A 15,197-nucleotide genomic window follows, 5' to 3' on the forward strand; every position below is an offset into this window, starting at 1 on the left:
ACTATCTTCTAAACTCAGACAGCCATAAATACTGCTGTGAATGTGCTGTGCTCAGCTTGACGAAATTAGTGCGTGTGTGTGCTTGTGTGTGTGTATACTGTACATTAAATGATGAAACATCTATCCGAGCACACTCAGACGGTCTAATCATATTCCAATCAGGGAGAATTGTGAAAGTGGCAGATATGAGTCACGCTGCTGTTTACTGCAGGTCTCTAAGCAACAAAGTCAGTCTCAAACCCTTTTTTGAAGTTGCTGGAAATTGCAAAGTACTGAAAATGTCATTGAACAAACTCAAACACATCAAAACCAATTGTTTGTGGTCCAATGGTGGGGCTGCTCGATACATACTGCCTTCACTCAATATATGCCGGACTTGGCTGTTGGAACATTCATACATTTATCCATTCTGCTTATTTTGCAGTCAGTGTCTTCTTGGGGCTGGAGACTTTCTCAGCTGTCGTTGAGCGAGATGCAGGGTTCACCATGGACCAGTTGCCGGTCAATCACAGGGCCACATAAATAAACTATTCACTCTCTTATTTACACATCCTGCTAATTTAGGCTTTCCAGTGAATCTACCGGCTGTCTTTTGACGTGGGAGAAAACAACAAAATCAAGAGGGAATCCATGTAAACATGGGGAGAATATCCAAACTCCACATAGGATAGTCCTCGATCAGAATTGAGCCGTGGACCTTCTTGCTGTGAGACGTGCCTCCTACTATTAGAACATGTACATTAAATACATAAACATTTACACAATTACCTTAGTGATTTTATCTTACATATATACCAAATCTACAAAGTTAGCGGGTTACTTTGTTTTCAGGCAGTGATGAATCCCAAACCATTGGGTTTCATCCCGAACAATGAGTCGTCCATGAGAATCTTGATCTGCACTCTACCCTATCATTGATTTATGTCAACAGTGTGAACCATTATCAGTTGCTTATTGAAAGATGTTGAGAATAAAAGTCTGTTATAGTTGACCTATTGTGAAGAGTCCATATTCACTTTCAGGTGGAAAAAATATAAGCTCTATCTATCTGGGGTTGGTAATTTGCAAACATTTATAAATTGTCGGACAACTAATTTGCCACAAAACAACAGCTATTGATATCTTTTTTTTCAGCATGTGTTTTTAAGAATATTAATGTGGGAATTCACTTTCTTGCTTATTATTCAGAAAGATTGCTTACTGTACCACCATCTATTGATATGATTATGAAATAATTAATTCCAATATGCTTCAGAATTTGAGATTAAAACACACATTACAATAAACAAAACCAAAATGTGATATATGGTATATTTCAGCCAGATCTTTAGACACATTCTGCTCTGGTATTATGTCTTCCTCTCTATAGAATTTGAAATAAAACATGCCTGAAATTGAAAATGTATTTTCAATAAATATTGATGATTAAAAATATATATAAAAAAATAAATAAAAAAAATTAAAGGATCTCTAGACAGGCCGGTTTCTATTTAATCATGAAGCTAATCTATTCTTCACTTCATTCTCTTATATAATTTGCTGTTACTGGATCAATAAACCTGTCCTACCTTGCCAAGGGACAAAATTGAATTTTTGTTCATTTTCTTCATCAACAATTGTAAAGATTTGAAATGTATAATATATATATTTTCAATTGCTGTAGGTGTTAAACATTTTTGCTGTGCACAGCGAGATGTAAACTAAACAGGTATTCACTTGGATAATTACCTTCCACTTGGCTCTCTCTCACACACACACACACACACACACACACACACACACACACACACACACACATAGCCACCGTCCATTTCATCCTCCCACCACACATCCGCTTGTAGATGATGGAAATACTGTTGACTGAGTGTATGAGGATATGTCTAAAAATAGTGTGTGCCTGTATTGTGCACTGTGCAACAGGCATACTTTAAACCAGTGGGAGCGTGGGCAGGTTTCGATAGATTGAGCACCAGTTCGATGAACGGTACTGTTCCAAGAGCCAGCACTATTTTGTTAGAACAGCTGCCTCTTCCCCCAACCTTCTTTTCAGGGCTCCATATTTCTCTTGCTCTTTATCCTGATGAGCCATAAGTAGTTCCAAAAACAGACATATATACACACAAACAAGGACATTCAAACACACAATTGCACATAACTATTATCGTTAAACTTTAGAAAATCACAAGGTCGATCTGCTCCAAGTTTGGTTTCCACCCTAATGCCTTGCAATTAAATTTAATACAGCACTTGACACTTTTATCTCACATTCATTCAGAGGAAGTTGCAGTTACTGTTACTTGGTGGTATAGCACTCACTCCATTTCTTGGATTCCATTCACCTAACTGGTACAAGTAAAATGTGTACAGGAATCTCTATACGTCATTACAGTGGTTAATATATCTGAGTCTCAAGCAATACTGGGGTTATGATAGAGCTTTGAGGTCTAATAAATCTGTGAAGAGAATTTCTTCCACTCCAGACTACCATATAGGCAACTACTTATTCATATTTAAAAAATTATGAGACCATCGGTATTGTGTCCACATAATCACCTAAAAGTATGTATTTTCAAATAGTCAGCGATTAGTGAGCCAAAGACTTGTATTTTCTTTCAGAGAATGTTGGTTGAATGCACATATGTGCATTACAATATTTTAAATTGTAATTGTGTTTATCAGGACTGCACTGAGGAGTTTACAAGATGGTGCCCGATTTAGGATCATACACAGTAAAACAAATTGTCAACAAATCAACAAAACTGCATGACCTTTAGTTGTTTACCCATCATGGATATCATAAAGATATACCTTGTTTTTCTTTGACATATTGTGTCACAGCTATGTGCAACACTACTGTTAAGGGCAGACGATTCATTTTCTAGATTTAAAGGCTCAGACTGTAACTCTTACTGGAAAATGAGAGGGTGAAGCTGTGAATGCTGAATAACCTGCTTCTGTAAAATGCAAAAAATATGACGTAATCGTCTTTTGGCTTTACTAGAGGACGCATAAAACCAGTCCTGGTTTTGTAGTGTCGGTATGAGAAGAAGCAATCTTTTAGATGGGATGCTGCTTCCTGTTCAGGGACTCCAAAAGCGAATTAACCGCAGAGAGGCTTTTAGTGAATTTGTTTCTACATAGCCGCTGATGTCCCTGTATTCATCGCCACTGCAAGATTAAACTATTAGGGGCCTTAGGGTTAAAAATTAGCTGTTGTGTGGGTAACCTGTCACACCCAGTTACAGCAGACAAGGCTTATAATAATTTAAATTGTCATAGCCAATGAGGCTGCATTTGGCCCGGACTCTAGATAATGCCAGTTTGGATGAATATGCAAAAGAACTCAGTCTAACTTACTTTCACATTGTCTGGCACCGGATGGTCCTGCAAAACTCCATGATGAATGTGTCACTGTGCACTGTGTTTTTTTAATTGGTACTGTATGATTACTGCAACTCCCCAATAGGGGATTTTTACCATATGTGAATCTTGATAGCTGAGACGACCAAGACTTATAAATTAATCATACCCTAATAAAATGAAAAAAAAAAAAAAAAAAAAAAATCGCTAAGACATTGACATGTATCCTAACCGAGCTACACCCTGTTATACTATCTGGCACTCTCTTTCAGAAATGTCATTGCACAGGGAATCACATTCCCTTACCATGCACAAGATACCATGCACTTTGAATCCTTGAATTCTTTACTAACAAGGAAAAAGCTATTATATTACACTTAAAGTAGTCACGAGCCGCTCACATGATTATTTATGTTTAAGGCTGTAGTCATTACTTGGCTCTTATAAGTAAATACATTCTCTCAGGTTACCATGGATATTATGAAACTTCAAAATCATCAACAGGGTTGTAGGTACACTGAATGGTGTGAGTCAGGTGGCAGTAGTGCAGTTATATATCTGAGTGTGTATTGTTGTTCGCCTTGACAGAGCATTGATTGACATGAGCTTGCACAGGATCATTTGGCAAACTTAAGGATCTTATTTTACCCCTTACACTGTCTTTTATTGAACTCAATAGCTTGTAATGTTGAGGAAAATGTGATCAGGTAGGGGTCTGTTGGGTAACTAAACAAGGAAAATGAAAGGTAAAATTGAGGAAGAAACCCAGTTTTGATGATTCTGGTTACAACCCATAATAATAACAATAATAATAATAATAATAATAATAAAAAGATTTAACATTTTGAAAAATAAACACCCTTTGAACTGGCCACTAACTTGTGGAACATTCATATTCATGTGTGTGTTTTTAATTAACGAGTCTTGCCACGTATCTCCAAATTGCCACCATAACATCAGAATCCTCCTCAGCTGTTTCCTAAATGTCTCAAATACAAATGCTGCATTCAAAAATAAAATGATAGGTGACAGAAAACTAAAAGAAACATTTAGGATTCAAGTTGCCAGGAGTTCCTCACACCTCTATGACTGAATATATTTCATAATAAAAAAAGGAAAAATGAAAAATTGGCTTATGCTTACTAAAAACAGATAGTGAGGGTATTAGGCAAAGTTGTTATTTTAGGATATTATTTTAAACTCCCTCGGTTTGAATTTAGTGCTTTCTTTGAGTCAGAAATGAAAACTTGATTAAAGCAAGATTCAAAGTTTCAGAAAGTAAACAAATATTAGGCAAGAAAAATAAATCAGTGGCTGTTCATTCAGCGATAATAAAATCAGGTTTTCATTTTCCTATAGTTACACCGCAAGAGTAATGGTTCCAGATAATATCTAATTAGTAGTAATGGGTAATCGAGATCCCTTTTTTTTTTACAGGCACTTTCTTTTTTACAGTTCTCCCCCACCCCCAACATTTTCTACCCACACTCAGGCAATCCTTATTGAGTCAAGCCTCTGTATTATATAACAGATAATAAGGGTAAAGTAGACGTTGTATTGCGTGATGATTAATAGTATATCCCAAGTAGTGAAAGACACATTTTACATTTTATCTTTTTTAATGTATTTGGGAGGTTTCTGTTCAAATATAATCATTGGATTCACTCTGACACAAATCATTCCTGTCATTGCTAATTATTAATCATACATCTGTTTGCTGTATTCTTATTTGCATCAAGTGGTAATCATCTGAAATATTTCACTATACAGTAATGTAGATATTGTCTGCATTGTGTAGATTAAATACAAGTTTGTTTTTGCCATCATAGGTGTGTAAAACAAAGATATAATCTGTAGCTTGATAATACCTTTGCTTCACTAATGTATTGGAGATGCAGCTATATCAAATATAATATTAAATGAAATAAATCAATATAAATATAATAAATTAATTAATTAAATATATAATAAATACAATAGAGAAATACATAAATATTATATGTATTTTACTTGAAGTGGCACAAACAATACTCTATATTCTCAGTTATTGTTTCCCTACACACTCACTCCCTTGAACTGACTGCAGAGACATCAGTGATTCAGTTTTGGTCCAAATGGTAATTTTCAGCTCTACATATCAGACAGGACTTGTCTTTGGATATTTGTTATTGCGAGGCTTGGGGCAAACTTGCCCATGTTTACGGCCTACACAGTTTAAGCACACAGCTCCTTCATACTGAACTGCTTCAGACGAGCTGGGAAAGGATTTTACAGCACTTTCCTCCATCTGAATGCACGTCCATGTCCTGCCATTTTTATTTTTTTAATCCTTTTTTTCTGCTTGTAGCACATGCATTGATCATCAAGTTTAATCATGAACTGCATCACAGATACAAGGTGCACACATTCAATATCCCGAGCATGCATCTGGGCCCACATACACACAGAAATGTGCACACAAATCGTGGATAAAATGTTTGAACTGTTCTTGCAGGACACACACCTGATTCAGTATTTTCAGAAAAGGGCTTTTGTGACACCACCTCCTCTAATTTCAACTTTATATCACAAGCATTTATCCCCAAGGAAAGACTGAGGGAAGGAAATCTGCTATTTCAAACCACAGGCTGTATGTTACCACATGTTATGTTTACTATATCGTATTCTTCCAGCGAATGTGCCCGACAATGATGATTTCCTGGAGAACAAACATTATCTTTAATAGAGCAAATATAACAATTAAACAACAGCAGCTCCACTTAATCTTCTCATCCCAAAACATATTCACAGCCAGTGGGAAATCACTGAAATCTGAATATTCTTCTTAACAGTACTGCAGGTTTGCTACAATATATAGTATCGTGTGGCAAGGAGAGTTGCCGGTCAGAATCCTTTGCGAGTGATGATGACTGTTGGGAGCTTCTTGTGGTTCTGATTTAGAGAACTCCATTGTTTAATAGCTGTACAATGTTGTTTGATGTGTGACACTAACCTGCACCGTTACATGTTGTAACAGAGGGACACACACACACACACAAACACACACATACCTTAGTCTAACTGTTAGCATTGAGAAAGACCATCCTAGGTTTCCCCTGTTCATTGACTATCGAATTCAAACAAATAGCATAATCCTCAGATCAATTTATCCTTAACTACTGATTTTACTTTACTAAGTATCTGTTCGCCACAATATTGCTGTCTTAGTTGGGAGGATCTAAAAGAATATATGATGGAACTGAACTCCAGCTGACATTGTCCTCTGTTATCTGACTGAAAGATCTTGATGCCTAATTCATCTTTCATCATGACATTTTGTTTCAAAATTTCTACATTTCTTTTTGTGTAACCTTAAGTGTTTAACTTCCACCTGCAAAATCTATACTAACTATTTTGTTATTACTATTATTTAAATAGACCTCAATTTATTCATTTCTTTATAACGCGTACGCGCGTGCGCGCCACGACGACTTAAGAGACGAGGGAGAGAGAGAGCGTGTGTGTTTGCTTCCGACGGTGTGTGTGTGTGTGTGTGTGTGTGTGTGTGTGTGAGTGAGAGAGAGAGAGAGAGAGAAAGAGAGAGAGCCAGGGAAGACCCTGTTGTTAGCGGTGCCTCCGGTTGCTTGCGCTCTCCTCCTTGGCACCGGACGCAGTCCACGGAGTCCACGTGAACACACCAAGGATTAATAAACTTTAAACCCATTCGCAACTTTCACCTCTCCACGCTTCTCTCTCTCTCCCCCTCTATCTCCTTTTCCATCTCTCCCACCTACGCCGCTCCAGAAGCCCAACCGGAGAACCGGGAGGTCTCGACCATGGATTTACCGCGATCCCGATCTGTCTAAGAATGACCGCTCCTCGCTGAGGCTCGTTAGCACGGCGGCCCTGGACGATGGCATCGATAGGAGAATTCGACCCACTCAACACGAGAGTCCCTGCAACAAAAATAGAAGTTACCGTGTCGTGCCGGTAAGGTCAAACTCTTCTCCATGCACATGTAGACCGGAGAGCGGGAGAGTCAGTACAAAACCTGTCTGGATGACTAATTCAAAGCTTACCTCTGTAAGACATGTTAGATTGTTATGTGGATGCATGCATTTAAATATGCATGAATTTCTATCTATCTATCTATCTATCTATCTATCTATCTATCTATCTATCTATCTATCTATCTATCTATCTATCTATCTATCTATCTATCTATCTATCTATCTTTTTTTCAGAATTTAAGAAAACAAATATGCAGGATTAAAAATATTAAAGTCTATAAACATTATATCTAAATATATCCGTGATATATATATATATATATATATATATATATATATATATATATATATACATGTATGTATATATATACACATATCTATACACACACACATATATATATATCTTTATAGATATATAGATGTATATATAAACGCTATAATATTATATAAACATTTATATATCTATAATAATAATAATATCTTTATATATCTATAAACATTATATCTAAATATATTTGTTTATATATATATATATATATATATATATATATATATATATATATACGCGTGCGTGTGTTTTTGTGTGTGTGTGTGTGTGTTCATATCACACAGGTGGATTGAGTGCAGGTGCAATCAGTAAATACAGTCCTATATTGCTGTGCGGTGTGTTGTTTTCCCCGCTACATCATAAGTAAGCCCTTATCCCACATGCCTCACCCTGACATTAAATATGACGCTCTCAGAACAGCACCCCCCACAGCAATATCAGATAAGTCCCCCTGTGGACCCCCGAGAGTGTGATGCTACTTCATTCCCCAACCATGACCTTTGAAAACTGAGAATCCCCTTGCCAGCAGGTAATTGGTTAATCCAATCAGACCTCTCCCATCTGCATCAGAGCGATTAAAGAAATGCCTTAAAGTCTCTAGATTTGTGCGTTAAGTCCGGCGTTTGAATGATTATGGTGGATTATACGTGATATTCATTGAAACCCACATCGATGGTGGAACAGGATCGCTTGAGTGACACCTTAGATTACTGTAGCCGTTTCATAGCTACATTTCGCGTTTATTACCGTTTCACCAAAAACTATCCAAAGATTGGGCAAATAGTCATGATCTTTTTGTCACACCAAGCTGCAACTCTGACATGGATGGGTATAGTCTCCTCTGTGTCCGTCAGTGTCATCCCTTGTTTAGCGGCCGGATGCTTCAGCTGGATGGTTGACTGCCCTGCTTACTGACTGGCTCAGCTGTAAAAGTCAGTCAGGTTGCCCGACTGGCTGACTGCTAACTGTCTTTCCGATCCACTCCTGAATAATGAATGGCTGTTGCTCCGGTAGTCCTCCTACCCCCGAGGGATCAGTCAGACTTGAGATGGCAGGACACCAGACTTAAAGACACCAGACCAAATATAGAGGGAATATTTCGTTCCTTTTTGACCAGAACTGTTTGTATTGTTTCGTGGATGCTCACACTCTCTAGCTTCATCCATGGTGTTTTGAATGCTACATGTTAAAATCCCAGCAGGACAGATACAAGATAAATAGAATTGAAAATGTAAAACATTCAACTATCTGATGAAGAACAACTTCTCGATATTATGACTGGTGTTGGAAAACAGTATGTATTATTGTGTTTGTGACGTTGTGACGGCGTTCACACTTGGATAAAAAATTGGATAAAAGTTTGTTTTGCTAGAAGTTTTCACAAAATTCATTGTTGTGATCTGGACTTTGTATAGGACCCAAACCCCTATTTTCTATTTCACACTTTGACAAGAGCAATCTCAACCCATCACATAAACCCGGGAAGTCGTGTGACATTCTGAACTGAGAAAAATGTATGTCAGCAATGATTTTTTGAAGAAATTGCCTTGAATCTTATCAGATTTGTGAAAAAATCATTACACAGCTGTAAGACATTCAGATTAAGCTTAATTTGAAAGTCTGGTTGACATTCAAATCTAACGTTGGACTTGCAACCATGAAGAGGGTTTGGCAATCAACCTTGAGTCAATCGTCAGGTTGTATGCAGGTTAAGATTATAATTTGTGAACACCGTCATCACTATTAAATGTCACCCTGATACTAAATTTGGGACGCAAAAGAAAAAATAACCTGACCAAACTCCATCTGGATTCCATCCAAATCCATGAAATTATTGCTTTTTTTTTTACGGTGTTTTTAAGCTACAGCCCAGTTCCTCCTCAGTGTTGCTGGGATTTGGATATTCATCCTGGGCAGGAAATCTTCCCGTTTGTTTAATGCACATGTGTATGACCCTGGTTTTACTAAACTGTCATTAAATTAGAGCCTAAATAGAATAACCGGGTATGTCTGGTTTTGGAGAAGTCAAATCTCTATTTGTCCAAAAGTAGAGTTAGGGTATTGCCTACGATATGAAACTGTCTAGAACATAGCAAGAAGGGATAAAATTGGGCTTCTGCTCCACCTCTTTGGGGAGTGAAAGTCAGCCTGGTAGTTTGCACATAATATTGCTGACAATTGGATAAACAGAACATAAAATAGTATACTTGATGGAGAAACTAAAGGGAAACTTAGGAAATGTTGATGAATGGATGCGTTTTTTTAAGAGACGTTGACAGAGAATCTATTTTTACTTGAACCTTTGTTGTTTCCACAGGAGCCTGCTGGATGTGGACACATTCTCCAAGTCGGATCCTGGTATGTATCAACACTTTAGTGTGACTGAACAGACTTCCTTCTGTAAAAATTTGTTTTTAAATTTGCAACTTTAGAAAGCAAGATTACATTTTGTTGCATTATTCTATTCTAGGCTCTTTATACAGTACAATTGACATACAGTAACTGACTTGCAGTTAAGATAAAAGCATTAAAGCAAAAAGTCCTGCTGCTGCCTTAGACTGGTAAATAACCCAGAAGGTCAGAGCTATCACTGGGTATTACAATATAATTACTGTTAAAAATGCAAGAATGAATAGAAAAAGGGGAGTTTAAACCAAGGACAGAGCTGATATTGAAGAAGTGAATATTGTGAGATGTAAGATCTCCAATGTGGCAGACACAAGAAACATGGCACTTGAATTTGTATAACTACTAGGGAAAGAAAAAAAGCCTTAAAGACACTGGCTGTGAACGTCCATGTTCACACTGTGTCCCGGGAAAGGATCCCATACATAAAGATGTACTAGCAGAGATTAGTACACAGGACATGTTAAAAATATTTTGTATTTAAAAAAAAAAAAACTGTTTTAAAATCTGGCTGATGTGGTTCTGTGGGTCTGTTTCATACGTTCTGGATGCTGGTGATTTTTTTGCTTTCAAGTCAATAAGAATAAAGGAAGAATAAGAAAAACGGAGAACTTAGCTGAGCCATTTCATTTTCTTTTGACATCGCATAAAACAGTTTGTATGAACTCATACAGTAAGCATTCCTGACACTGCACTGGAAAAGCCAAAGGCAGTTTTCTCTTGCATCCAGCTTGGTTATTTGTGGATTAACTTGTTATAACCTTACCCTTTCTGTAGTCATTTTTACCTCACCTCATTCACTGAAGATTTGAAGGCTGACGAAAGCTTCTGCAATGCCTCAGGACACCGGATGAACCTTTACATGGCATGATAGTAAACTGCTCTTGAGTTTCTACGTTTAGATTTTTGATAGCAGAGGTATGCTTACTTAGTTTGGTGGTTGTTATTTTTTATTAATGCTTCTTAGGAGGTTTTCATGCTCAAGCCAGCAAAGCTTTCCCAGTGAGAGACTTTCTGAAGCCAACATTTACTCATCAATATTAATTACACCACAGAGGTGATGTGGCTGAACCTAGCCGCTGGCTGGGTTTTGTGAATGACAGTAAGTCACTGTAAGTATCTTTGGGATAATCTAAGTGGTAGGTGATGACTGAACACAGATCCAGTGTCCCAGAGGTGATTTTTGAGCCAATGAGTGTCAGGGCTAACAATCAGTTACCCAAGTCACCTAAGTGGACACACAATATTCAGTAGCATAAAGGTAGAATTCTTCTGTAATTTAAGTATTTTGGACTAAAATGAGAACTCTGTCTTTGCTCTTCATACTGTATCTGGAGCAATTTGGAATCAGGCTTCACTTGGGTGAGAGGAGCTGCCAAGAATTTGATGATGAAAGGTCACTCTGAATTTAGACACTCGATGTTGATCATATCCAAAGCAGTTTTTATTTTCTAAGGACAAGCCAAGAAATTCATTTTATATCATTAAATACAAGGGCAACTTCATCATGACATCATATGGTTCTACAAAGCTAAAACAACAACAAGTACTGAGGAACAAGAAGGATACATTTTATACATTTTTAGTGAGTTCTTTCTACAACCCTTGCTCATTATGGCACAAAATTGTGATCAAAAGCATCATTCATAGTGGTATATACATCTTGGTCCTTTTCTTATTTAGAAAATTCACTTCTCAGAGGGTATAATGAGCAAATAATATTCCTGAATGTCTTTTTCTGATGAGTCACAAGGAAGTCCATCTCAGTTTTTAATTCAGTGTTCTTATTCAGTGTTTAGTTTGTCTGAGCATTTTTTAACAAATTAAATGGTCACAAAGACATGCTTGTAAAAATGCTTTAGTTGAAAAAGTATCAACAAAAATAAAATAAATAATCCTCAAGTTGTGTATTGTCCCTGCAGCTGGCAGCCTAAGCTGCTGAATTACCGGTTTTAGAAAGCGCTTCATCCCATTTTCTCTCCTGATTTGCAACATTTATTTCAGGTTAAATGTGTCCAGCTGTGCAGTACTTGTGAGAGAACTACAGTGTCCAATTTTCTCTGAAAAACATTATCTCAAATTAGGCCGAACAATCAGTCATTAAAACAAAGTATACAAATGACAGCTGGCAGGCACAGCTGTCTTGCACTAAACCTTGAGTGATACGAGGTTCCATGGGTAATATATCTGACCGGTCACAAATATGGCGACAGCCTGAGTCTCCACTGGACTCCAACCCGTACAGACAGTGAGAAATGATGCATGAGTCCCTGCATCAGTCAGGGCAACACAAGCAAATGTGATTCACTGAGCTACCTGTTGCGGACGGCTTACAGTCAGAAGACATCATTAGGAGAGACACCACTAACATATGACAGGTGGAATAATGAAAATGTACAATGTGACCCGGAGATGCAGAAAGCACGTAAAGAGATGCAAGCTTTTCTTCCAAAAAACAGGTTTCCTCTTAACAGTGTTTTTCTTCATCTATTTTTGATTTTGTAAACTAAAATGACCTGTTTAGGTTACCTAATCTCCTTTGTCAGTGTTATCCATCAGAAATGCTTGATGCCATGTTCCAAAACAATACCGTCTTGATCTAATGGAAGAAAAATTGTACAGCTTTAATAATACATGGTACAAAGCAGCCACCCCGGGCTTGGATATCACACTTAAAGTAATCTATGGCAAGGCAAACAAATGGATAGTTGGTTATGCAGTTTGCTTCCACTGTTTATTTCTTGTCTCACTGGTTACAGAATATATGTCACGTTATTCTTGTTTCTGTCACAAATCTTCTCATGTCGCACAACTTTCTTTGAAATGTCGCAAGTTTTCTGCAATGTGGAGTTGAAGGCAGCCATCATTGTTGATGTTTGACCAAGAACATTGTTCTATTTTTTGGCTGTGCGGTGTATGGTAGTCTAACGTTATTCTTTATGCAACTACGTGGGTCCACATGAAAAAGCCCAGGAACTGGAGTTTGTCATGGATACATCCATGATCTTCACATCTTACTGCTCTGTGAATTGAGAAGAGGAAGCAGTGTGTCTAGTTTGATTTGGAAGTACCTTTTCACGGGGCTGTCCCAGATGCTCACTGTGTGTGATGGGAGAGTTCTTTCCGCAGCAACCCGGGCTTGAATCCAGCACAACCCCCCCCTGCGCTTCATGCAGCCTTCCTTTTCCCTCAGCCTCACCCGTCTCTTTTCTTTATAATCATCACTGCTCGTGGTGCTTATTATAGATTAAAGGGAGTCAGAGAATGACTTAACTTTTTTCATCAAGTGACAAAACTTGCAAATGGGGACTTTATAAAAAATATATATAAATAAAAAATGGATGTGACTTCCACTATTAGTGTATCAAAAAAAGTTGTGCTGTGTTGTGGCATCTGGCAGGCCATCAAATTCAAGGAATAATGGTTCCTATCAAACTGTCTTCCTGAATCATCACATCATCTCAACAACACCTGAAGCAAGAGCTGTCCAGCAGAATGTCATTTTTAACAATAGTAAGAAATGGCCCTTTAAAGTCAATTCTATTTACCAAATTTTTTCATGATCACTTAAAGTAGTAACATCTCCAATGGTTGGTACAAGTACAGGAAGTGTTGTCTTCACTCATATTTAATGAATTATCTTGGGTTATAATAGATAAATCAACAGATTTCATGTAACGATAAATATATAATCATTGTTTAACTCATTTGTCCAGAACTAAACTCTTTGAAACCAAACAGGTACATGCAAGATTTATGAGGAACCATTGGAAATATTCATTTATCTTGTTTAAAATTCACAATATGAAACTGGTATTAGATGAAGTTATTTTAGATTGTTACACAGTTAAATATACTCCCCAACTAAGTCAACTAAGTTGGAAAGCCTATGTATCAAAAGCCATGCAACACAGCGAGTGATAGCAGACTGGCATTGCCTGAGTAACATAACCGTTTTTACCACCTTATTGTCTTTGCACACATTAACCAACATGATTAGGAATTTTGCGTTCCATTGCTAGAACACGAAAGAACTGAGGAGAACATTGGACCACTCACAGTTTCCACGAGGCGCTGTATAAATCTGGGAAACAATAAAACTTGGGGGACATTGATATGATCATTTCTGTTATATCAATTTTCATGTAGTTATAAGTACACTTACTGACTGCATAATGTAATATTTGGCAGTAGCATTCTGCCATCAGGTCAGTGAAATGCAGAAATGAGTTAAAATGCTGATGCTGTCATTATTTTGTAGCCATCACTGCACTGAACCATCAGCTTAATGAAACAATAGGTTAAAGTAAAAATGTGAGTATTTCCACTCTGAAACATGAGATTAAACTTACAGCTTTTCCCTGCTGATACTATTCAGCCTGAGTCTCAGCTGCTGAGTATTCAGCAGGAAATTGCAGAGTAGCAAGTGCCATGGAACAAATATGACAACAATTTAGGACTGGGAGGAAGTAATCAGCGGAGACAAGAAGAGCAAGGATTGACTAAATCAATTTCCTTTTCCACATTTATTGTAAATCATTTCATCAACCCTTACATCTACTGTATAATCAGAGCTCTACAAATGGCCACAATACCTGTAGATTGCGGACTGTCTAATGATAGCAAATGTCCAAGTCAAATTAAGAAAAAAAATCATTGTACAAAAACAGGTTAGTCACAATTTAGTTCAGTAACTTTGCTTCAAGGGACAGCTGTTGAAAAGCGGGAGGGCATTAATTTGTAACTGGGAGATGGGAATGACAAGTGTGAGAAAAAAGCTGAACACCTGTTGCATTACCTAAAAATGGTCTGATATTGAGAAGGTATTAAAAATAGAAAAATGTGCTAAACTCACAAAAAACAAAAGTTTGTTTTTTGGATTGTAAGTTCTTTAAAAGTACATCTATAGAGGCAGCCTGTGAGGACATGATTACTTGCTAATCTAAGATATTCAAAAGGCAAGGAAATTCAGTGCAAAAATTCAGCTGTCATTGCATTAAATTCCAGACAAATTTGAACTGTAGAACATTAAATACAGTACTGTGCAATAAAGCCCAAGTGACTCCATTGCACATACCTACTTTTTTATTTATTTATTTATCTATTTAGCTATT

General features: G+C 37.2%; 1 protein-coding gene across 1 annotated transcript in view; it reads left to right on the top strand.

Moving 5' to 3' along the window:
* The first annotated feature begins 6,961 nt into the window (after positions 1–6,961).
* LOC147227366 (copine-9-like) overlaps positions 6,962–15,197 on the top strand; it is an 85,540-nt gene continuing 77,304 nt past the window's right edge. The window contains exons 1-2 of the mRNA XM_086159736.1: positions 6,962–7,329; positions 9,995–10,035. Of these exons, the coding sequence (XP_086015862.1) occupies positions 7,253–7,329; positions 9,995–10,035 (118 nt within the window). The 5' untranslated portion in view covers positions 6,962–7,252. The remainder of the gene's footprint in view (positions 7,330–9,994; positions 10,036–15,197) is intronic.

Source organism: Fistularia commersonii, chromosome 14, assembly GCF_037954325.1.
Source record: "Fistularia commersonii isolate RoL2024-O1a breed Wild chromosome 14, RoL_Fcom_v1.0, whole genome shotgun sequence".
Classification (NCBI taxonomy): domain Eukaryota; kingdom Metazoa; phylum Chordata; class Actinopteri; order Syngnathiformes; family Fistulariidae; genus Fistularia; species Fistularia commersonii.